Raw genomic sequence first — 24,096 nt, forward strand, 5'->3', positions numbered from 1 at the left:
TCAATATAATTTTTTTGTTCTCTGTTGGACAACAAAACTGTAAATCACATTTGATCCTTTCTTGAATATTACCTGATTTTGTGCAGCATGCAATTTTTTACTGGAAGACAAAGGGCTTGAGCCTGTTGGTTCTAGCTGTCAGTTGCTTGACGAGCTCCGCGTCCTCCCAGCAGTCCCCTTTGATTAAGATGTTGTTCTTGATAATTCTAACTTATCTACTACTGGTTCATCTTCTGCGTAAGTCTTTAGAACATTAACTTCATTAGTAGTTTTAGTTTTATTTCCACTACATTCACGAAGAGAATCGATATAAGCTTTATCAAACCATTAAAGTGGATGAAAATGGGAGTCTGAGCTCTTCTTGACTTCCTCTTCAATTGCCCTGGGTTGACTTTCTCTATACTCGGCCATGCTATTGCCTGAACATGTATAAACCTAGAACGAACTTCATTGGCCAGCTGTTTGTCTCGAATATCCGCTTGAAGTGATAACTCCTAGCCAAACGGGACCTATCACCAGGGCCAATGATCCAACCCCATACGGAAAAGCCCTTATGATCATGGGCGTGATCCACTGCCGATGTAGGCTACAAGCAGTATCAGTTGCACCCCTTCCAGTTTCAGGTCGATATTTAGTTCCATATCCTATTACAGATCCAGATGTAGAGACAGATTCTAAGCCATTTGATCGAGATCGAGAAGCTATAGCAGATCTATTTAGAGATCGGAACCCTGTTCTGGCTACCCTAATAACTATATTTTTAGGTAAATAAGTTTGTGGCATATACAATACTAATTACATACTAACTAAATTACAGACAGTTAAATACATCTTCAAATATATTTATTCGCAGCATGGCAGAGCAGCAAAAATCGTATCAAACAAAAAATAAAACTAACGTATTCAAATGTTTTTTTTCCCCTTAATTAAAGTTTCATTCAGACAAATTTAATATGTAATATTTTACATTATACATAATTCTTTCCTTTCATTTTTTCCGCCCCATTTTTCATTGCTAGCACGTGCAACGCACGTGCCCGTTTACTAGTTAAAATTAATTACAAATATCTCTACACTATAAAATAGCCAGACTTTTAGGAGTCATACTTTCTCAACCAAACAATATGTTAAATGGTGTTGTTATGAGAGTTATGACATTGAGAGATGGAGAGATACCAATAAGAATAACAAAGATTGATTAATTGATAGAGATTGAGTAGAGTGACCCAGAGACCAGAGTTACATATTTATACTAAGACTTTACATATGTAGTTATGGGGTGTGCACGCCCTCATAATCTAATACTTATATTAGTTATTACAATTGTCTCTTATTGTGTAAACGTAGTTATACTTATGACCCGTGTTTTAGATAATTGTTTATATATTAGGGCTTTAGTATTTTGGTTTCTATCCGTTTGGGACTTTGGGTTAGTATAAAAATGGGTATCTAGTTGGATTGAACCCATTACCGAATTTGATTGGTTATCGCCTTATCGGGTTGACAGGAGCAGGAGAGAGAAAAAAGCGCGGCGATAGATGGGCAATAGAGGGAAAATGGAAATCTGAGAGACAATCATTCCCAAAACCGTAATGAAGTTTGGTTTGGAATCCGTTGGTATATAAAAACAAAATAAAAAGCCTAATAATAACAGCGGAACTCCTCTGCTAGTACTAGTGTCACTAATAAAAAGCAAAGTTTTTATAAAACAAGGTTTGATTCATTCTGATTCCGAATAAAAACCAGGTACTTACTCTCCCCTTAACTCCCAACTCTGTGATTCCGAATCTCATATAATAATAATAATAATAATAATAATAATAATAATAATAACAAAATAACACATTTTCGTTTCCAGCTGTAACCTACTACTACTACCACCACCGAAGAAAATATTTTGATTCAAAAAGGCCAAATTCAGTTGAATCTTCTTTCTTTCTGTCTGCTCCTCCTTAGCTCAACTAATTTCATTTCTATTTCTGTGCAGCAATCTGGTTTCGGTGAATAATCTCTCTTAGCTCAACTAATTTCATTTCTATTTCTGTACAGCAATCTGGTTTCGGTGAATAATCTCTCTTTCAAATGTCGCCAAAGGGCTAGTCTAGCTATGGATTTTTTCAAGGGTGAGTCCTCCACCAATCTCTCACAACATTGTCTAATTAAATATTTATGCTTTAATTGGGAAATATATTTCCACTTTTGGGAAACAAGTTTGTCTATATTCATTGTGCCAGTAAAGATACTGAATTTCTGACTAGCTATTATCTTATTGCAGCTTATTTTTGCAATTGGTTATTGTTATTCATAATTTGGTTGCCTACCCACCAAGATGTAAGGGCACTGCAGAGACCTCCTGAAGCCAGCTCAAACAGTTCTATCTTTGCCGATCTCGCTGTCCCGCCTACTACTGGAATCTTTGATCCCATAGAAATATCACCCGCTGTAGTTCCACTATATCCAAATCCTGAGGAACCAATTTCACCTATGTACCCTTCTTTTCCAACCACACATGAACCAGTCTTGACTGGGAAATGTCCTGTAGATTTTTCTGTTATTTCCACTGTCGTTGACAAAACTTCATCTGATTGCTCTGCACCTTTAGCGGCATACGTGGGGAATGTCATTTGTTGTCCCCAGGTTAATAGTTTACTCCACATCTTCCTAGGTCACTACAGCAGCAATTCCTCTCAGTTAGTTATGCAGAACGTAACTGCCAATTATTGTTTCTCAGATATTATTAGTATGCTGGCTAGCAGAGGCGCAAACATCACTATACCCGAGCTTTGCTCTGTAAAATCTTCAAATCTTACTGGAGGTACTTGTCCTGTGAAGGATGCACCGATCTTTGAGAAAATGGTAAATACGAGCAAATTATTAGATGCTTGTAACTATGTTGACCCTCTCAAAGAGTGCTGCAGACCAGTCTGCCAGCACGCAATATCTGATGCTGCTCTCCGCATCTCACTAAGAGAATCAACTCTTCTAGAATCAAATAGAGTTGGGGAGCCTGGGACGTTAGATGTCCTCAGCGACTGCAAAAGCGTGGTGTACTCATGGCTTTCCAGGAAGCTCTCATTAGATGCTGCCAGCAATGCATTTCGAATATTATCCGCTTGCAAAGTTAACAAAGGTGTAGTGTTTGATACTCACATTTAATCCTTTCATAATTTCTTGTTGGCCATTGTACTTTGCCCTCTATTGTGGATTTGCTAACTAAGCCTTATTTAATTGATAGTTAGTAATCTGTGTTGTCATGCTTATTGCTTTTACCTAATGGGTGCACATATTGCGATTATGTTTAGTTTGGCCATCTCCAAGTTGGGTCGTATGTCCCTTCTTGTTTTGACCTTGAAACGGTAGAAGAAAAAAAACTGCAGAGAAAGCAAAGTGAAAGATAAAGAGGAAGGATGAGAGTGCTACCCAAGCTGACTAGATCGAATAACTGACAAACAGTTGCAAACATTTTGTCTTATGACTATTTCAAGAGCAGCAATCCATTATTTTTCCCTTTCTGTGATTATGAATAGGTTCTTTCTGAAATCGTTTGATCATATATTTTATTAATCAATGCTTTGATTGCATGTATGAACTTTACTTGAAACTATAATTTATATTCTTCGGGTTGAACATTACAATGGTTTGTGTGTAATCTGTGATTCTAGATGGACATTACGTAAAAGAATCATTGTCTAATCTTAATTTAACTAAACTAGTCATCGGACGTGCAGTTTGTCCTTTGGAGTTCAAGCAACCTTCAGAAGTAATCAAAGCATGTCGAGATTTAGCCGCTCCTAATCCATCCTGCTGCAGTTCGTTAAACACTTACATTGTGGGGATACAGAAGCAGATGCTAATTACAAATAGGCAAGCCATAAATTGTGCTACATTGTTTGGGTCCATGTTAAAGAGAGGTGGTGTCATGACGAATATCTATGAGCTTTGTGATGTGGACTTGAAGGACTTCAGTCTTCAAGGTACTGTTTTATTTCAGTTTTTTCTTTGTTAAGGTTTGGGTCATTCTGTTTTTTAACTATTTCACAACCATTATCTGATTCAGCATCTTTTTCATTTTCCTGTCATGTTACTTGCTACCTCTCAACTGGAGCAGCTTATGGACAAGAAGGTTCGCTCATATTTTATTTTTATTTTTATTTATTCTTTCTGTTCTAAGTCTTTCTTGCTTTTATCTTTTGCCTTAAATCCTTCTGTGTTGTATTTCACTGGTCATTATGGCGACACAAAGTACTTTTCTTTGCAATTTAGAGTATCGTGACATTTGTTGCAAACTTAAAGAACTTGGGCCCAACATTCACTTTTCAGGACTTGAAATCTGCTCAAATAGCATATGAGTCTGATCTTATTAGTACGTGTCTGCTAAGTGAATTTTAATATGGAAACTTTGGCGAAATATTTTCAACTGAGCATTAGGTCATCACAATTATATTTATTATCTAGATGAATAAGAAATTTCTTACCTAATCATTGTCATTGAAGCTCATACTCGAGGGTTACCCTGTGAAAGCCAAACAATATATTATGTTTATCATTTCTTCAAAAGGTCTTAAGTTTGTTGTGAATGTAGGATGTCTTCTTCGAAGCTTGCCTTCAGACGTGATTATTGATAATACTACTGGCTTTAGCTTTACATGTGATTTGAGTGACAATGTTGCTGCACCATGGCCTTCATCCTCCTCAGTTTCATCAATGTCCCTTTGTGCCCCTGGTAAGTTATGTTACATAACAAGAAAGTTTTTGCAAGTCTATATTAACATACATATGTTGATTAACGATTCTAGTAGTAAACTAGCTCTACCATGTAGGCAACCAAATAAAGGCCTGGTAATACTTTTCTAGTTTTATGCCAAACCTACAGAGTAATCACTGTTGTTCAAATTTACAGAGATGTCATTACCTGCGCTACCGACGTTGAAGACCTCAATGAACCCTGGTGTGTATCGTTGGCTTTAGCCTCAGTCCCTTTTATAATTTACTTTGCCCCTGTTCTTTATGAAATTCACTGTTTATGTGAAAGGATTTGGTTTAGTTAGAAAAGATATTCATTTTACCAATAAAAAAAGGAAAGAAAAGATGTTCATTTACACCTAAAAAGATGTTCATTTGTTTTGCTTGAAAGAAAATAACAATATTTTGTAGCCGCCTCAATCATGATATATAAATGGTTAAATGCAAGGCTCAATCAAAGATCAATGGATGTGGGCTAGATTCTAGAGGAATTTTCCCAGACATTAACCGATGCATTGTTATAAGCTACCAAAATCGCTGTGGTTGGCAAAATATTAGCTGCACAGAAGATATAGATTGATTCAAGAAATGTTAGTGCTGTTGCATGTTCAACCATTGCTCATGTATCTTGGGGAGGAAGACGTGTTTTCATGTCTAATTTGGAGTTAACTAAAGATTAATCCTGAACTAAAATCTTTTCAACGATATAGGAGAAAATTATGAATTAACCTGAATCCTGCAGGGGAAGCCAGTTCCCAAACATTTTGAAAGCAGTCTTTTGGACCAAATTGTCAGACAGTACACCTACTACAAACTTGTCTTTGTTCCATTGCAATCACTTACCTATCACATTTTGAGAATTGTATCCTTTTTTTTAGGATTTTTTTTATTATGTTTTCAAGACTGGCTAATGTTTTCATGATGTCACAACTTGCAGGTTATCATTTCAATGGATTCACATTTCTTGTACCCTTTATTTCAATTTTTGTATTCAGTATGCTGTAGGAGGGAAGTGAGCCATACTCAACCTGGAGGAAATTATTGAGGTGCAGGAGACTACTTGTGGGACATTTACATGTATATTTGAGTAACACGTCTCATGTATAGCAACAGTTTTTTGGTTTCTATTCATGGTCATCTGGTTTTCTTGAAATGATAGAATGATGTAGAGGTTAATGAGAATTACCTTCGACTTTTGCCTGTATATTATGTTAGTAATTTCTCTGGGATGCCTCAGTTTCAAAGAAGAATCAGGGATAGCTGAAGTGCTGGAGACTGGAGTGCAGTACCTGCTGTATGCATGGACCTTGTGTTTCATTAAGTCCATTTTGTTACCTCCTTTTGCCTGGACTACTATGAAAGGATGTTTCAAATAGCACTCAACTAACCGCTAAAATTTAGTTGCTGGGTGGATGTCGAACTACTGAAGTCAAAACTGGTAGAGAAGAGATACTTGGAAGTAAATTGTAACTTGATTGATCTCAGTATGTTGATTTTGAGCTGCTGTTATTAAAATGGGATTGCCATCACTTACAGAGAGTCCTTGAGCAATATCTTCCCTACGCAAGAAAAGAAAAGATATCTTAAAAATCATAACTTTTAATGTTTTTGCAGCCAAGATGTAAAAAAAATTGACTGGAAAGAGTAGTGAAATTAGGAAAGGAATAAACTAGAAAGAAAGTCGGTTGTTAAAACAAAATCTTCTTCATTATTATTCATATTCAGTGGCTCAGCCCACTCCTGAAATCTGAATTCTGAATTCAAAGCAAAGGTTATGGCGGCTATATTAACTACAACCAAGTTGCTTCTCCTTCCAAATCACACTGTAAGTGTGTTCGTTATCAGTTCAAGAAGCAGCATCAGTGCCAACCAACGTCCATTCAAGGGGTAAGATTTTATCGTCTCTTGTTTGATCATTGATTGATTGCATCAACTTTATATTTGTGTCTTTAGGTTATCATTTACCCATGGGAGGGGACTCACTGGCTTATCCCAGCCCATATATGCAGTTAATAATCCAGGTAACCATTCTCTATCCAGTATAAGCATGATTACTCATTTCTTGCACTGATGTCAAATCAACTTGCTGTAGACCTAGACACATCTGTAACAAATATGAAGGACATTGGCGTCACTTTGAGGAAGGCTAAGGTTGTTGTTGAGTCATGTAATGATGATACGATTCAGGTGGCCCATTGAGGAATTCATTATTTTTAACGTTTTCAGTTAATAAATTCACCAAATGAAGTTGTGGAAATGTCTCATTTTTTCTATTTATATGCTTCAAGGGACTGTGCTCACTATAATTGTCAGGTTAGGGTGGACCTGACTGGAAAGGACACTCAAAAAGTATTTAATGACGTGTTGACAAATTTGGCTCGTACTGCCCCGGCTGTTCCAGGTTTTCGCCGACAGAAAGGAGGTAGATTCTATAGCACTCTGCTGGTGTTTATGAACACTTTAGTCTTTTATAATCATCTATTCGGATGTCTTGATATGTTATGGTTTCTACAATTCAATTGTGTTTGATATTTCGCTTTTGTATATACATGAACTGAACTACCCAAGTAGATCTCTCAACCCAAACAAATTGCATGACCACATGATCTTAGTCTGTTGAGTAGCAGTGATACTAACAAAATACAGTATTAAAAGTGGCACCCCAGAATCCCAGATTATAATATTTTATAAATACGTTTGGGTTGCAAGAAGTGGCAAGGAAAGAGAGACATTATTCTGCCATTTCATTCCAGTTTTACCTGACACACAGAAGAAAACATTTTTGCAGGAAATGTTTTCGCTGCTTCTTGCAAACACGATACAGCTTCTATGCATAATTTCTTACCAACTGAGCTGTTCTGAAAGCTGTTTTATTTCTAGTAGGCTTGCTATGTTTGGTCATAAGAGTAAAAACTTTTGCAACATCCCATAATTTCCCTAGCATATGCATCTTTTCTTTTCCCATTTTCTTATTATGAAGCTTATTTCTGGCATAAAAATGACCATGCTTTTGTGGAAAGAAAGAAATCTGACATCTTGTTTTGCATCATGCTGGGGACTTGGGGCTCATCCAGGAAAAACGTCCAACGTAAGTGGCTTTAATGATTATTTCTTTTAGATGTTCTTTCTTCAATTAACACTCCTTATTTTTAGTGAAAAAAGCTAACAACTGCACCGTGAGTCCATGTTCCACTGCGGACTTAGAATTTTTTAGATAACACGTTAAGATATAAAGTAATTAAATGTTGGATTGCTCCAAGAAACTTGTACATGATTCTTTAGCCGTTGTGCAGTATCTGTAAGAAAAGAGACATGCATTTGGAGTGAATGTTTTCAATGAGGTTTGACTTCATGTATGTCAAAACAAAACCCAAGTCACATTGGCACGGGAATGTGTATCATACACCCTCCTCCTCCCCCTCCCTCTTCTGCACACACACAAAAACACATAGGAGTTGGAAAAGGGCACCTATTTATGTAAACACAAGAGACAATGTTTAAGAACAATGTGATGTCCGTATGATGCAATCCACCTCACAGATAAATGAGATTGTCTAGAACATGTGAGAAGCTTGCAAAGAAGATTGAAAGAGAAACACAAGACCTGATGGGATCAATGAGCTGCAAAGGATCCAAACACCATCCTAAATTTCTTTATCAACTGCTTTGTATACTGCTGTCTGTTCAATTGGATAACTAGATAATGTTGCAGGTCCCAAAGGACTTCCTTGTCAAGGCAATTGGAGAAGCCCGCGTTATCAAGTTTGTTATACAAGAAATTGTTAGCATGACCATGACAGAATATGTAGAGGAGGCAAGTGATCATTACTCAGTTAATCCATCTTAACGGCGAGTTTAAAAAAAAACGATAAAAAAAAAGTTAATCCATCTTAAGGTCCTCTCATTGACAATAACAGGGTCTTCTTGTTCTCTCCAAAAGCAGGAGAAGCTGAACGTGAGTAAGGAGTTCAAAACAATCCAGACACCAGAGGAACTCGAACAACTTTTTGAACCAGGAAATGCATTTGGGTTCAATGCTACACTGACAATTGAAAAAGTAGAGACCGAAGCAACCACTTCAAGCTCTTCTAGTGTGTAAAAGGGACGAGATTATCAAAATGAAAAATCCCCCACCCCTTTTTGCAGTATGGTTTTGAAGATTTATGTTTTTGAACTTGGTATTACTGCATATATACTGTAAACTTGAGTTGGAAATTCTTTTTTGGCCTGGAAACGTGCACATTGGTGGTGGTTTTTAGGTTGCAAGCCATGTTTTGGCCTCAAAATATGGTATTAGTTCTGTAGGTGATCATGTAGGTTTTATGTGAAACTTTTTTTGTCAGTGCTGGTGGCCATATTTTGATACTGCCATTGTACCACATGCACTAGTCTCACTGATGGTTCCTCACTTTCTCTTTGGTTTGGTGGGCAGCTGTCAATTAATCAAGGTTTGCTTCCAACACTTGAGAGTTGGGTATCACACACCAAGGCAGATATTTGGGATTGATTTGTTTGCACTTTGTCTTGATTTTGTTTGCACTTTGTCCATACGTTGCAGTATTGTGACAACTGAATGACATAATGCAATGAATTGGGTTCATAAATAGTACTGCAACGAGGGCATGGCATTGCAATTCGCAAAGCAATAGTGTCTATTGTATTCGGCTAGATTCCTCGTGAATTCACGGTGCTACACATTGAGAGTTTGAAGGGGAGCGTCAAGAACAAGATTGTTATTGTTAGGTCTGTTAAGTTTAAGGGACTTGGAGTTGTATACACACATGTAATAGCTACGAAGTTATCTTCAATCTTGGTTGGTCTTTCTTTGTTGCTAGTCTTTCCTTATGATGTTCCATAGAGACTTAAGTTGGATGTTGAGACGCTAATCATCTTACGCCACAGGCTGCTATAATAATCCTGCTAATTCCTGCTTTCGGCGGATATTCTCAATCTCAAATCTCATTTTGAGAGGCAATATTGCACAACGTTATGCTGTAAGTTGCCTTACCTTCGTAGAAGTTGACTTACGGAATGACCTGTATGGTCTATCTTCTCCATCACCATTTTACAAAGTCAATATAGGCTTTGGGATATCAGACTATGTAAACTATATGGTGGATCACCATTGAGTTAAACACAAAAGCAGCATTAAAAGCTCCAATACTTATTCTCTCCAGTATTAATTTATAGTCATATCAATCTAATAATACTTCTGTTCTAATAAAGCACACAATCATGTTCAAACAGTAAAAAATAATGATGTCTATGCAAAACTAGAGTTTGCTCATATAGAAACCAATTTTCACTTGAGCTTAATGGTGTAGGGTATCTCCTCCTCACTCTTCTTCTCCACATGAAGATTGCACATCCGTCGAATGATCAGTCTCTGTTGGTGACGACTTAGATCCATCAATTTTCTTATCACCTGTTTGTTGTTGCTGCTGCTGAGAATGAATCTGAAGCTGTTGCAACTGGTGCTCAGCTAAAAAGGTGCGCACAGCATTTTCACTGGGACATGATTGCTGGTTGGGTACATAGGATGGGCTGAATTGCATCACAGATGCGCCCTTCGGAATGATTTCCCCAGCTAGCCATTTCAGCCGCCAAAGCTCCTCATTCAGTTCACTGGTCAGAGCTATGAGGAAAATAAGAATGAGTTGTACTGGTTAAATAAAAGGAAAACAAGATGAAGAGCCTGCGAAATGACTATTGTTGGATCAATGAAAATGAAAATAATTATGCAGGACAGGCCTACGAAAAACAGAGGACAAAGAGAACGAGGAAAACCATGTAACGGAAAAGGAAAAGTAAACAGATGATATAAGAACAGCTAAAAGTATACATGTTTTATCTTGATTAGCATTATGCACGTGTGAGAGTAGCACGCAGTGGTGCCAAAATCTTTTGATATGGAGCCCACAATCTTTTTGCAGGAAGCATGTAGCAACCAACTGTCCTTTTTTTTATTTCCCTTTATACCCTTACAATACAACACTTATTACCATATTGTGACAAAATAACTACTGAAATTTAATAATTTAAATAGGGATAAAACCGTCCAAAAAAATGGACGAAGAGTTACACATAAAATATTATAAAATACTGTCACGGGATTGTAGGTCAGGGTCAGGATTTTTAAATTAGTAAAAGATGTTAGAAAGCTAAAATGTTACGCGGGACCTCAAAAGCAGCAGTAAGAAGCAAATAGAGTCGGAGGAACCTTACCATCTTGCACGTACTTCCTTTGCTCCAAGTTGAGCAGTTGCATCTCCAGTTCATGATTTTCAGTTGCCACGTCGCTGTTTCCTTTCTGCTCATAAAAAGCCAACAAAGATCGCAGCCATGATCTATTAGTTAACTAAGATAAATTATTTGTGCATATTAAGGAAAATAAATATAGAATAACTAGACACCGACACAACGTACACTAGACACTGACTCAGCGTACAATGATTACTTGATTGTTTGATGGGTACAATCTCCATTTGATTCTTTAATTCGTAAAACTATAAACATGTAGTGTAGCTAGGGAGCAAAATACCTTCAACATGACCACCTTTGTAGCCAATGTAATTTTCTTTCTTTCCAGGGTCCCTGCTTCATGTTCAAGTGCAGCTATGTAATACAACTTTCTTTGCTTTGACCTTGCAGCTGATTGCCTATTTGCTAGGACCCTGTTAAATGAGGGAAGAACACATGTGAAAATTTTCTCACATAATAAATCCAAGCAAAAGTCACAAATCCCGTCTTACCTCTAATAAATCAAGACAGGAAATCATGATTTCAGGATGTCAACATTTTGATATCTTGTTAAGTGTTAAGCTATGTCAAACCTTAGTTTCTCCAAATTCCCTTAACATTAAAAAAGTGGGAAAAGGAGGAGGAAACAGTAGAGTCTGGAAGTATACTTTGGCCAAAAACAGTGTTCCCTATGAACACATTCAAATTTTGACAGAAATCATACATGTTCATTGCTTCAAAACTGAACCACAAAAGAAGGTTAAAGGACAATTCCCGCAAAGGATGCTTTGCCATATGTAAACAGTTGCTGCACCAAGGTTAGTTTGCCCTTCTTTTTTTTGATAAAACAAATAGTGGCACTGCAGTCTGGATATAATGATATATGGCATACACATTTAATCTTTTTTTTTTTTTTTGCATAAAATGTCTTATTATTATTATTTTTTTAAATTTTAAGCAAACACCCAAGGCCAAGGGCGAGGGTTCGGGAAATCCATACCAGCTTATTAAATAAACGAGATTAAATAAATTGTTTGAATATACAATAGAAATTTATGTCTGAACTAGCATCATTTCTTATAAATGAGATTTGAAGAGGCTGTAACACCAGGTGTTTCTAGTATAATACATTATAGAACTCCTTAGCATGGCAGAATAGTAGAGCTTATGGCGCATCATGGCAATGTAGCTAAAAAAAGGTTATGCTCCTAGCAAACGTGATACTAAAGATCTCAAAGGAATTTTAAAACCTGAGTAGCAGAAAACCACTGGGATTTCAAGCTGACAGTTCGAATAACAGATTAACAGCTTAGACTTAAAAAAGGATTTCTTGCTCTTTGACCATTTGTTAGGTAGCAAGAAATATTTGCTAATCAAGGCAATAATCAAAATCATAAATTCAGTAAACCAGAAGGGTTTCAATTTTTCTTAATAAGAATAAAACCAAACAAGATTACGCAACTTTTTTAGGAAAACAAATAAAATTTTAGGATTTTACCAACATTTAGAAAACATAAAATCTTAATTTCTGGCCGAGGGAGAATTAAATGTTTCAAAAGAGAATCTCATTCAAAATCACTTACTTAATTTAGCTCTAAAACATATCAAGAGAATCCAATTCAAGATTACAGATTTAACATGTAAAAAGATGTTTCAGTTAATTTTTAGAACTCTGAAAGATTAGAGTTTTAACCTTCACTCAGATTGCAATAAAGACTGTAGTTGGAAATGGTATTTCAAGATCTTTCATATTATATCAAATTCTAGAAAAAAAGGAAAAATGATTTCATATATGATATCAAATTCTAGAAATAAAAGGAAATATGTTCAGTCCCAAAGAAATGGGCATGTCGGAGTGTCAGGACGCACTGCCTATACTGAGCATAGGAGTACAGCCTGCCTAAGGCACTGATCATCAAAAACGCCTAGTCACCTACCCTTGTTGTTTGCAATCATCAGATCAGACCATGATATCGAACAAGTGAACCATTAAGAAACAAGACCGAAATGTTTTGGCCGGATCCTAAATGGCTTTAAGGGAGATACTGAATAATCAGACCGGTCCCAATAGGGATTCGAATTTGGGGAACTAGCAGCTTCAAAAGCATGTTTAGCTTGAAAAGTATCCACACAAGCACGAGTAAACAGATACATGATAGAAATAATTAACAACCCGCTGAAACAAACTTACTTCAATCTAATCTCAAAATCATATCCAAGTTCAACTGGATCCATTTGAGTTTTGTACTTTATATGTTTGACCAACAATACTATATAGCCTTCTTACGTTAAAAAAAATTAAAATAAAAAATACCTCTTGGCACGCTTTGGATCGGTGAGGGCAAGCTCCGCAATCTCAGCTGGTGACATGGCTCTTCTAAGCTGTGGGGAGGGAACAGCATCCGAAAACAGGAAATCATCATCAGGTTTGATAAAAACAGTCCCGTCCAGGGACTTACTGCGATGGTGCCGAATTATTCTTGTACTAGGGCGACTGGTTGGTAAAGAACTATTCAGAGGCTGTGGTTTTGTTCAGCGGATGCTGAAGACAGTGATGACATGGATATAGAAGATGCAGCAGAACCAGTAGCAGATAAAGAAGAATAGGCCGTGCTGCTGCTGAACTTATCAAAGTTGATGTACATGGAGACGAGATCCTCTGTATCCTCTTCATCAGAAATGTCTGATAGAGAATGAGCATTACCCCCAGCACCATCATATCCAACATCAATACTAAAGTCAGTACTAAAGTCGCCATTGAGAATCACCTCAGGATCAGGGAGGCTGACAATCTCAGAATGAACTCTCCGGTGCCTTATATTTTTCCTGTCTGGGAATTCAGATATTCTGCTCAGAATCTCATATGCTTCAGTACCGAAGGAGCACAGGGAGTGACGACGCGAAGAAGACAACCCTTCTACTGATGTAGTAGGAGGAAGAGGAGGTAAACCACTAGCATTACCACCACTTCCACCATGACAAGTTGCAGAAGATTTGGAAACTTCGTGCTCCATAGAAACTCACACCAATGTCCTTCCCTGCTTTCTCAACGCAACTCAAGTGGAGAGAAGCAGCTAGCTGAATGCAGTATATATATATACAAGAGTATTGTGGCAAAATAGTGTTCTACAAATAATGTGTCCAACTTTACCAAATAAATGGTGTTCTACAAATAATGTGTCCAACTTTACCAAATAAATGGAGATTCCAGGGGTTCTTTTCCCATGCCCCACTTTTTCTCCAAGTTTGGTAGGTAAGCTCAGAACTGGACCCTCCATAAAATCAGATTTACCAAAGGAAACCTGATTTTGCTACGTGCATCTTCCGAGAGCGAGAGTTAGTGAGACACAAATGGACTTATCCGTGAGCCCGGACCATTGCATCTTCTACCACAAGATTTTGTATAAGTTGGAGGATTGTAGCACAAATGCCATTAGTCATTTGCTAAGATTCTAACAGATAGATTTCCTTATATATTGCTACGAGCCTTTAAATTTCAAAACCTGCCTTACTCTAAACACGTACCACATCAGCCAAAAAATTGACGCTTTTTTCGCGAGTAACTGTGTCAGCTTCTTTACCAACGACCAGCTATACCTTTGGATGCTACCATACCCTTCTTAAAAGTTGCCACCTATAACATGTTACCAGAGGACCCACACAATTTGGCCTTACATGAGTTGTATTGCAACTCTCCTAAAAACAGGTTTCTCATCTCAAAAATTCAAAAATAATTCAAAAGAACTTAGCCTCTTTAAAGGGGCATCGGCATAAAGGGTTAAGACAGAACTCTTTAAAAGACAAATTTTGAGCTTACCCTCATGAGCACACCACAACTTTAAAGGGTATGCACTATTTTACCCTACGCGAGTAATTTATGGGATATGATTTAAAACGAAAGGCAACATTGACAAAAATAAATAATTAAAAGAGGTACTTTATGGAATCCTAGACAATACGTTTATGTAAATCTTACCTACTTAATAACAAAAAAGGAAATGACAAAAAGAGATGATCTTGTTTTAATCTCTGACAACATTCATATTATAACTAAATCCATTCCAACACTTTAAACCTATCATAAACCAAATAATAAATAGGATAACAACTTGAATACTTGACTAATCAGGGTTTCTGTTTCCTTTTTTTTCTTTTCCTTAAATAACAGGACGAATTAGGACTAATCGACAAAGAGAAAGTGAAAAAAGAAAAAGAAAAAAGATATATGTATTCTTCTAGAAGGAATCATGTGTGGAGGTGTGCTGTCCAAAGGTAACTACTCTCATACATGTGTTCATTTTTCACATGGATCACCATCCTAGAATTAACCTCTACTAGTATTCATAATTCACAATCATCATCTGCCTTGCGTAGTTGGTAGTTACGTTACGACTGTGAGTCTCTAAAAGCATAAAAAATATAGCAACTCCAGTTTCGGTCGTCACTATATCAACAACTCAATTTCAGAAACATGTCCAAAATTAAAGGAAACTAGGAGATGTGGAAGGCAACAACAGCAACTCTGCAAGTAAACTTCAATTGGCTGGTACCGGTTGTCCAAAAGAAAAAGGAGATCTGCTCTCAGTCTCACTTGCTCTAGTAGCATGGAGATGAACATCAAATTCAGTATTTCATGGAAATAAACTTGAACTACTTTCCAACTGAGCCGTCCGATCAATGACCAGACAACCTCTTTCACAAGATTTGGTGAAAAGTAACTCCGTAAACCGAAAGCTAGGATTTGTGTAGGCGGCATTTCAATCAATCTTTCGAAATACTTGCATCAACCCAAGGTGAAAGACCAACTTTTGATGATACAAACTAAAGCATTCACTCTTAGAACCTAAATTGTAGAAGTAGCAACAAGCCGAAGAAATGTTTGGCCACATTATAAAGAGTTAAAAAGATTACCAACACAACATTTACTCTTATCCTTATTAGGAAATACAATTACAAAGTACGTAAAAAAGCAGATTACCAAATTTGGTGTCAGGATGCATAGCAAATTTAGCCTCCCATAAGGTGTCCGTGGAAAACAAATTCCAAGGATTTAGATGGTTGGTAACTTGGTATAGACCCTCTTATGATTGGAGTGGTGATGGTGCAATCAGTAAACATAGTCTGGCAGCTGAAGCGGGAACTGTGCAACCTCTACCATAAATGGCCCACCTTTTGGATTTGTCAACCTAAATTGCCAAAAGGCAATAACATCATATTAGATCTATAAAGATGTGGTTATCAAAATAGTTAAAAGAAAAAAGCTTAACGATAACAGATGCTTCCAGAACCCTTCATCCCTTCCTTCAACAAGGACAAACTAGACGCGGCATAGCCAAGTTGTTACAGTAAATACATGCTCAAAATTAGTTCGTATCACATCCAAATTTACATCAACAAGCCGAAAATTTGTGATCATCTCCAATTTACATGTTCTAATTTTCTTGAGATTATTAGTCCCACTTTGGGAGTTCAAAGACTACCGGATTAATATATAAGTTGTCGGGGCCACTTCAGTCGTAGTCAATTGGTTTTGTGTTGGATGCTCCCAAATTTAAGATGGTATCAGGAGCAAGCTATTTCCAAATTTGGCCCAAAGGGCCCATTGTGCTCTGCTCCACCCTCCAAATTAAAAATCCACGTGTTAGGCTAAAGTCACACCACACATGAGGAGGCGTATTGGGAGTATTAGTCCTACACTCTTACATCAGGAATTCAGGAGTTTAAATCATAGCTGATTAACATATTTCTTCCTGAGGCCTATCCACTCGTAGCCAATCGGTTTTTACTTTTTAGTAGGGGGTAGCTACTAATATGTTCCTCCAGAAATCTGGCACCCTATAAGGAAAATAGTGTGGAATCTTGGTCAGTTAGAGTTATCTAACAGAATGCTGAGGTTTATCTCACTAGAACAATCATGAATTAATTTCACGAATGGATACCAGAAGTTATGCTAGCATACACTTTTCTTGTAAGTTTATCTAAGATGATATCATCTTTAACAAAAAAAATGATGTGTGCACTGAAATTTCATTTGTTTTTTCCATTTTCAACTTTATAAGCTGAGTAATAAGAGAGTATACAATTTGATATCCTCATCTCTGGATTTAGCGATAAAAGATATATTCCATTCGTTAATTAAATATATTACAATGCAACCTCCACTTAGTAAGGCAACAAGTTATGAGATTACACCTCCCATATGCAAAGACATAACCACTTTATACTACAACAAATGGAATCTCAATTACATTTGAAGTCTTGAAACTTCAAATCTATAAATTTCGTCGCCCCTAAGACCAATAAAGAGTGTCCCCTTGATTCCATTTGGATTTTATGCATCTCCTTTGTCTTGTTCTCGAATATTCTCAGATTCCTTTCATACCAAAGAACCCAAGTAATAACTCTAGGACTATGTTACACAGACACACCATGTTTCAAAAAAATTATTGTGTCCACGTATCCGTGTCGGACACCACGAAACACACAACACATATTGTATGTGATATATCTCCACTTTTGGTATTACGCCGTGTCGGATACGGACACACGTATATGTGTCAATGTAACTTAGCTCTAGGAAGATGTTCCGCCACCCATCTTGGATTTGGAGTTAGGATATGTGTAATGATGTCTCCACCTAGTGCCTTCTCAACTCTGTTCGGCGGTAACCAAGGTTTGTTGAAAGATGCAAACAATAGTCCCCACACCCGCATATATAGAAAATGGGCATCGAATAAGAACATGGTTCACATCCTCCTCAAAAATCCTACAAAGTGACCACTCATTGGTTGTCGAAGTCCGTATGTTTTGCATATCTTACCTACGGTTTCTAAAAGCCTTAGAAAAGCCATCCTAGTAAAGAACACCACCTTAAAAGGAATACTGGAATAGAAGGCATCTATATCCTTTTGTGCGGAAAATTGACAATTATCTCATGTGGCTTCAGTTCTTTATTCGCTTGAACCTTGCTTAATACCCCATATATTGATTTTACGCTGAACTCCCTGCTTTTATCCCACATCCATATCTGCACATCTTCCACTCCAAACTTTCCCTTTCTTGATAGATAGTAGTGGCTTTCAAATTGGTGAAAACAGAAATTTCCCAATCGGTTATAGTCCTTCTCAAATTACTTCCTAAAACACTCCAGAAAACACGATTGAAGGTAACTATTATCTTGTCTCTACCTTCTTTCTCTTAAAACACCTTTACCAAAGTACGCATTTGACATGGGCTTAAAATTACCACACTATCCTTAGTTTGTATGTTTCACATTTCATATACACATTCTTAGAGTGTGATTAGAATGTTACATAATGATACAAATCTGTTATTAAAGTGTGCATAAGTTTCTTTAATTGCATTAAAGGAGTTTAGGCATTGGCACTCCTTGACCGTTTTTTCCCCCTCCAATTTGTCACATTTTTGTGAAAACAGTAACGTTCGAGTTCCTCACTGAAACAATGTCCCCAAACCAAAACTTGGTATCTCGCAATAAGCCTCCGGATATGATGATAGTTTGGGGGGGGTCTTCACATGCAATACAAATTTGGATAAAACTGAAGCCAGCTGTCAGGTATGTACTTAATCCTTATAACGTGTTGTGAAACAAATTATTGTGTATGTAGGGGGTGCGGGTGCTAAATTGGAAGTATATGAAAAGTACCTTCCAGGAACAAATGTGAAATCCCCCTCAACAGATCCAGGACATGATGGCAATGGCGTGCAACTTTCATAAACAAATTCCTTTCTGTTTGGGTACAATAGCGGATACTGCACTCACATAAAATAAATAATAATAACAATAATAACAAATTGCATGGTTTTGATTCAAGGAGTTACTAACTTACTACCATTCAAAAGACTTACAACTTGTAATTTAAGAAGATAGTTTACATTTTGGCGTGAATAGTATTATTATAGTTGAGAGTTGAGCCTAATGTATCATCCTCTTCAGATGCCAACTAGTTGATCTGAGCTATTTCCTTTGATAATTATCTTCCTCTGCAGTATCCAACTTTTCCTACCTTACATGCTTTGACAGCAGCATGATTTTCTTGGAGAAATGGAACTTTACTTAGGTATAGAGCAAGGATCAAACTGTGCCTATATTTTTTAATTCTAATAAATGGTTTACAGATTAATTAGTTACAACTTACAAACCATTCATTTTCATTGTGATGTCTCTTACCTAGAGTTTGACTCTTTGACCAAGCAAGCAACTAAGCAAGACACATTTAACTCTTGCTTTATATTGGCTACTCTAATAAATACAGCTATTGATGCAATGACATAGAGATAGATCGAATCAGTATCCTGATCTTTGGTGGACTAATCAGATAATGGCTCCACCTAATCAGCATTTGCACCAGTATACAAGAAGGTAGCTTCTACACTTCTCTAGTCCTTGATTACAACTAAAAAGAAATGACACCAGTGCTTAAGCAAAGAAGAAACCTAGTCAAAGCTTTGGCCAAGGGAAATATCAACAAAAAACAAAAGATCAGTGTGAACCTACCTGTCCAATTACAGCTTCTCCATCGACCTCGGAAACGACACCATCCTTGCCTCGAATGATCCAATGGCGCCAATAAAGTTGACAAGAAGGGAACGTTGTTCCATTTGCAATGCACCCCTCAGACAAAAGACTCATGCGGATTGAATAAGAAAACCAATACTCAGGCCCCTTTTCAAGGTAACTAAGTTCTGGAACAAACACAGCAGAAGCGCGGATCTGAAAAATGATTACCACCGTCAGTTACCTGCCCAACTTACAGCAAAACAATCACTGCAACAGTAGCTACACAAATATCACCATCAACCAAGGTAATCAAATACCCACTGGTTCCCCAAGGTAATCGGTTTTCTAGGGTTTTTGTCTTAAGATTCTATTATCTCTGCCAGAACCGAAAACATCAGTAGGCATGAATCTATTTATAAACATATGATTTTGAATCTGGGGAACATTAGACAGCAATGTCTTTGTCAGTAACATATGGCAAGAGTAGAGTATAAGCAATTGATCACCTGAACCCCACTGGTGACAGCAGTAGAGCATGATGGAGCTGCTTCTGGGAATAGATTGATGCTTCGAAGTTTGCCTTCCTCTCTGAGACGGATGATGCCACTCTCTAAGCGGCGGCCATGTTCTTCTAACCACAACAACATGGTGTGACACTGACTAATAGCAGGAACTAATACGCACGGCATCATTTCTCCGTCAGTGGAGAGCTTGCTGGTACCGACACAGAGTTGACCAGTGACACAATTAAGGAAAAACAACTTCTGAACATAAGTAGAAGATGAAGCGACAACGATGTATTTAGAGGTGTTTGAAAAACCAAACTGTTTGGTCTGTGTGATAACTTGAGTGAGGGGTAGTAAGTAGACATTGACTAGGTGGTCATAAAAGAGGTAGCCTCCAATGATACCCAAGGGACTGCCAAATTGGGGATCTTGTACAGGTAATTCCTGACCATTGCAAAAGCGATACAAGAGCTTTGTAGAGAGAGGTAAGTTGACTCCGAGTTTGTCCTCGACGTCTTTAAGGTCAGCTTCAGATGCTCCCTTCTGCAAGGTATGAGTGGCCTCAGGAAATTGAATGGCCGTCCAATTCTTAAGAGTATCCCAACAGTTTTTAACTCGCTTGACGAGTGGCCATGGATAGGATGAAAATGTCTGTCTCCAAGTTTGATATGCTACCTATTTTTAATTTACAGTTTAATAATTATTATAGATTGTAAAGGAAATAAAAAACAAAAACAAATACATGAGTAGTAGATAGATAAATTAGTAACCTTGAAGGAAGAGGTGGGATTGGCGGAAGGGTCAAGAGGTTCTTGGAGTTGGAGATCCTGGATACAGAAGGTGCGCCACAGTGAGTCATCGGTAGCAGAATCTCTGAGCCTCTTGTTGACGCAGCAGAGGGAAGCGCACTCTTTGGCACCCAGCTTGGTTTCTATCAGGTGAAGACTCAAATTTCCCAATCCCTCCAGAGTCATCCTCATTTCTTCATCCATTCTCTCTCTATTCATATGATATTTGGAAGATTAAAAAAGCATTCTTTTTTACCAACGTGTCCTTATAATGATATGTATCGGCACATTATTATGCCATCCATATTTCAGAGAGAGAGAGAGAGAGAGATGGCCGTAGCAGCAGCAAGAAAGAGTTTGGGGTCTCTTTTCTCCGTTCCTTAAATCCACAACACACATTTTTTAAAGCCCTGACAACAACAACTCCTCATTTTACCCAGCAACAACGACCACCTTCAAATCTTGGAACTCACTTCTCTTCATCTTATAGTAAGTACTAATGATATTTTACATTATGATTTTTCATGTTTTCTCACAGTGTAAATTATATTTCTCAGTTTCAGGCTATTCTGGCATCTCAATCATTAAGTCCCAGGATGAATTGACCAACGCATTATCCCAGGCTCAAGGTATTTATTTATTTCTTAATATTTGTTATTAACAAAATTATTAAAAAAACAAAATTGATAATGTAATTGGTGCGTTGGAGTTGAATGTAGGAGATAAAGTTGACAATTTTTGAATGGGGTTGGGGATGGTTATATGAACTCCACTTAAAGTGACTCCACTACTAAATACATTGAATTAGAAGGTGATTTTTGGTGGAGATGTTCTACACGCAATAGAGATCATCCTTACAAAAAATCAATTCATTTGAAGATGTACAACCTTGTCAAAAATCGTTTGGAATGTTATGAAATTATCCAACGGCTCAAAAATAATTTCATATCATAACAACTTTTGATAAGGTTAAACATTTTCAATTGAATTGATTTTTTGTTGGAGTGTTCTCCATTATGATGTGATGTATATCTCCACAAAAAATTAGCCCTCAATTCATTTTGTAACTCCACTTGTAGGAGTGGAGTAACTTTGGAGTCACTATAACGTGGAGTTCATATAACCATTCCCTTTTTAAATATGTTATACAATTATCAATTATTAAGAATTTATCTTGGTTAATTCTTTTTCCAACTAACGCAACTTATTATTTTTCTTCTTAAAATGGGTAACCGTTTTGATGTGCTTTCACTTGTGTATCAAATAGTAATTCAATAATTGGAAATGTGTGGCCACCTCTTAGTGAAATCAGTTGAATTACTTTAGTTGCTATTTTGTAGGCTTTAAAATAGGTGAAAGTGAAACTAAACAAACGGCAAAATATGGGAGAGCAGACACGAGCATTCACCGGCTGAAACGGAGAAGTCGCATCAGCCGCATTAGTAAGCATTATAGATTTGTGGCTATTGCTTTTCTTTTGTATCTTTATTAATTCATATTTTTCTTTTGCGTGATAGACCATCCTGTACCTTGTGTCTTCTACTTTACTGCAGTCTGGTGTGGGCCATGTAAGACTGTTCAACCCACTAAACTTTTCATTAGCTTCCAAACAGTACTGAAGTTTGATAATGCTGTTTATACTTAATGTAAGTTTTGATATTTTTTAGGCAAACTAGTGGGCCCCATTGTCGAAGCGTTGAGCAAGAAATATCCTCATGTGAAAATATATAAAATTGATGTTGATCAAGTAAGACAAGGACTTTACTTGCTTCATACAATTTACCTGCTTTTGTCTTTTCCTCATTTTATATGCAAGTTGGTATCAACGAGATTGTCAAATTGTGCGTCCTTTCTCACCTTTGATTGATTGTGAACAGCATTAGACATCTTCAAACCTATTTAGTATATATAATATCTATATGCACACACTAGTATATGTCTATACTTGCAGTATGCTCTATCATCAAATTGAACTGTATACAAACTCTGGCCTTGTGCCACACCTCACCTGGACAGTAATATTTGCCATTCTATGCATAAGCTTTTTTACTTAAGTTGAGACATCTGCCAATTGTTGCATTCTAGTTCTAAATAGGTGGAAGATCATTGGTAGGAAACAAAATGTTCTTTCTATATTGTTTACTTTAAACTCTGTGTTTATGGTAATTCATGTGTAACTAATTAGAAAAAATTGTCTGTAGATGGAGCTCATGAGGACATTGACCGATTGGGGGATTGGTACTGTGGTAAAAAAGCTTGACCTAAACTTATTTTTAAAAAATTTCCCACAGATATTTAGCAACACGGCTGAATTTCATGTTAATTCTTGTTCTTTTAATGTTTTTCTAGTGTTATTCCTCATCTGTGAAATGGTGTTGCTTGGTCTTGCATAGATATGTAAAACTCCCCCCCACACACACGCAGACATCAATTTTCTTTCTTTACTTCCAAATTTTGATTATTCATATCTGTTGCAAAGCTCACCTGCATTCTCATGTTAATTTAAAATTTTTCCAACTTGTGTCAGTGCTCATTAGTGATATTGTTCTGTGCGGTCTTCCCTATAAGTGAATTCTTTTCGTCCTTTTGAATTCCCAATCAACAATTCCTGAAACTGCAAAAGACATGAACAACATTTAGTAGGTTGTCAGCAGAAAGAAACAAGAAAGACCATTAGCATACTAGGGTAGTTAAAGGTCCGATTCTTGCACTCTTTGTAGAAAGTTCTACACGTTTATTTAGATACTTCTGTTATATTCGTCTGTGTTCTAACTACAGATTCTTGGTCCAGTGAGCTTATATAGCCATATAGGCAACACTGTACTTTCGACTTGGATGTCTAGCGAGAAATCTAAGTAACAGAACTTTTACTGTTAGACTGAATCAAACTCCATTAATTGGATGCATTTGATTGATTTTGTGCTAGTAATATTGATATTAACTAATCCTTATAGACATTGACCTTTTGCTGCAGCCAACATTCCGCTTCTTCCGGGAGGGGAAAAAGTTGCGTGAAATGACTGGTGCTGATGTCCCGCTTCTGGCGCAGACAATGGAGGACCTTTACAAGAATTCGGATAGCAGTTAGTTGTTTTGACAAAGGCAGGGAGAACAGTTTTGACATGCTGTGGTACCTACGGGATGTTTTTGTTTTATACAGTATAATGGTTGTAATAAAATTTTTACATCATTTCAGCTGCGTGATTGATTGTATTAAATAACAATATTTGAATCCCAAATAACTTAATTGACAGCAAGTCTTGGAAAATTAGTTGCTCAAGGGTAATAGATGGGGTCT

The 24,096-nt window shown here is 37.0% G+C and overlaps 5 protein-coding genes across 8 annotated transcripts; 3 read left to right on the forward strand and 2 right to left on the reverse strand.

Moving 5' to 3' along the window:
- Positions 1-1,492: 1,492 nt before the first annotated feature.
- On the forward strand, positions 1,493-6,272 carry LOC147506915 (GPI-anchored protein). 2 transcript variants are annotated; one of them, XM_086558969.1, is made up of 8 exons: positions 1,493-1,746; positions 2,050-2,123; positions 2,276-3,130; positions 3,729-3,974; positions 4,058-4,123; positions 4,583-4,723; positions 4,901-4,948; positions 5,681-6,272. In XM_086558969.1, the coding sequence occupies exons 2-8, from the start codon at positions 2,108-2,110 to the stop codon at positions 5,746-5,748; spliced, it is 1,440 nt and encodes a 479-aa protein (XP_086415095.1). In that variant the 5' UTR covers positions 1,493-1,746; positions 2,050-2,107; the 3' UTR covers positions 5,749-6,272. The 2 variants fall into 2 exon arrangements, with proteins under 2 accessions (XP_086415095.1, XP_086415096.1); XM_086558970.1 differs by having other exon boundaries at positions 4,109-4,123.
- LOC147506916 (uncharacterized) lies at positions 6,248-9,085 on the forward strand. 2 transcript variants are annotated; one of them, XM_086558975.1, is made up of 7 exons: positions 6,248-6,630; positions 6,697-6,764; positions 6,836-6,930; positions 7,057-7,165; positions 7,818-7,831; positions 8,456-8,557; positions 8,684-9,085. In XM_086558975.1, exons 1-7 carry the CDS (start codon positions 6,518-6,520, stop codon positions 8,840-8,842), a joined length of 660 nt encoding a protein of 219 aa, XP_086415101.1. In that variant the 5' UTR covers positions 6,248-6,517; the 3' UTR covers positions 8,843-9,085. The 2 variants fall into 2 exon arrangements, with proteins under 2 accessions (XP_086415101.1, XP_086415102.1); XM_086558976.1 differs by having other exon boundaries at positions 8,687-9,085.
- An 803-nt stretch (positions 9,086-9,888) lies between these two features.
- LOC147506917 (putative transcription factor PosF21) lies at positions 9,889-13,432 on the reverse strand. Its single transcript, XM_086558977.1, has 4 exons — positions 13,298-13,432; positions 11,285-11,417; positions 10,969-11,053; positions 9,889-10,378 (listed from the first exon to the last, which is right to left on the reverse strand). Exons 1-4 carry the CDS (start codon positions 13,351-13,353, stop codon positions 10,080-10,082), a joined length of 573 nt encoding a protein of 190 aa, XP_086415103.1. The 5' UTR covers positions 13,354-13,432; the 3' UTR covers positions 9,889-10,079.
- A 2,416-nt stretch (positions 13,433-15,848) lies between these two features.
- On the reverse strand, positions 15,849-21,105 carry SKIP16 (SKP1/ASK-interacting protein 16). 2 transcript variants are annotated; one of them, XM_086558971.1, is made up of 5 exons: positions 20,781-21,105; positions 20,011-20,685; positions 19,502-19,717; positions 18,650-18,756; positions 15,849-16,169 (listed from the first exon to the last, which is right to left on the reverse strand). In XM_086558971.1, exons 1-5 carry the CDS (start codon positions 21,015-21,017, stop codon positions 16,091-16,093), a joined length of 1,314 nt encoding a protein of 437 aa, XP_086415097.1. In that variant the 5' UTR covers positions 21,018-21,105; the 3' UTR covers positions 15,849-16,090. The 2 variants fall into 2 exon arrangements, with proteins under 2 accessions (XP_086415097.1, XP_086415099.1); XM_086558973.1 differs by lacking the exon at positions 18,650-18,756.
- Positions 21,104-24,066, forward strand: LOC147506919 (thioredoxin O1, mitochondrial-like; the record flags this gene model as incomplete). The annotated part of the gene is made up of 7 exons (XM_086558978.1): positions 21,104-21,287; positions 21,356-21,427; positions 22,139-22,240; positions 22,316-22,366; positions 22,466-22,545; positions 23,000-23,044; positions 23,773-24,066. Coding segments are annotated over 7 exons (648 nt in total), but the record flags the coding sequence as incomplete, so codon positions are not given.
- Between the last annotated feature and the right edge of the window lie 30 nt (positions 24,067-24,096).

The sequence above is a fragment of the Coptis chinensis genome, chromosome 4, assembly GCF_015680905.1.
Source record: "Coptis chinensis isolate HL-2020 chromosome 4, ASM1568090v1, whole genome shotgun sequence".
Taxonomy (NCBI): domain Eukaryota; kingdom Viridiplantae; phylum Streptophyta; class Magnoliopsida; order Ranunculales; family Ranunculaceae; genus Coptis; species Coptis chinensis.

Excerpts from the sequence above, each read along its gene's own strand:
- LOC147506917 (XM_086558977.1), bottom strand. The coding sequence starts at position 13,353 with ATGTCACCAGCTGAGATTGCGGAGCTTGCCCTCACCGATCCAAAGCGT. Across the intron at positions 11,418-13,297 it reads GATCCAAAGCGTGCCAAGAG|GGTCCTAGCAAATAGGCAAT; the intron begins GTATTTTTTATT and ends CTCATTTAACAG. Across the intron at positions 11,054-11,284 it reads CAAAGGTGGTCATGTTGAAG|AAAGGAAACAGCGACGTGGC; the intron begins GTATTTTGCTCC and ends TTTTATGAGCAG.
- LOC147506915 (XM_086558969.1), top strand. Across the intron at positions 3,131-3,728 it reads CGCTTGCAAAGTTAACAAAG|TTTGTCCTTTGGAGTTCAAG; the intron begins GTGTAGTGTTTG and ends TCGGACGTGCAG. Across the intron at positions 4,724-4,900 it reads AATGTCCCTTTGTGCCCCTG|AGATGTCATTACCTGCGCTA; the intron begins GTAAGTTATGTT and ends TCAAATTTACAG.
- SKIP16 (XM_086558971.1), bottom strand. The coding sequence starts at position 21,017 with ATGAATAGAGAGAGAATGGATGAAGAAATGAGGATGACTCTGGAGGGA. Across the intron at positions 20,686-20,780 it reads ATCCCACCTCTTCCTTCAAG|GTAGCATATCAAACTTGGAG; the intron begins GTTACTAATTTA and ends AATTAAAAATAG. Across the intron at positions 19,718-20,010 it reads CTGTCACCAGTGGGGTTCAG|ATCCGCGCTTCTGCTGTGTT; the intron begins GTGATCAATTGC and ends ATCATTTTTCAG.
- LOC147506916 (XM_086558975.1), top strand. The coding sequence starts at position 6,518 with ATGGCGGCTATATTAACTACAACCAAGTTGCTTCTCCTTCCAAATCAC. Across the intron at positions 6,631-6,696 it reads AACCAACGTCCATTCAAGGG|GTTATCATTTACCCATGGGA; the intron begins GTAAGATTTTAT and ends TTGTGTCTTTAG. Across the intron at positions 6,931-7,056 it reads GTAATGATGATACGATTCAG|GTTAGGGTGGACCTGACTGG; the intron begins GTGGCCCATTGA and ends TATAATTGTCAG.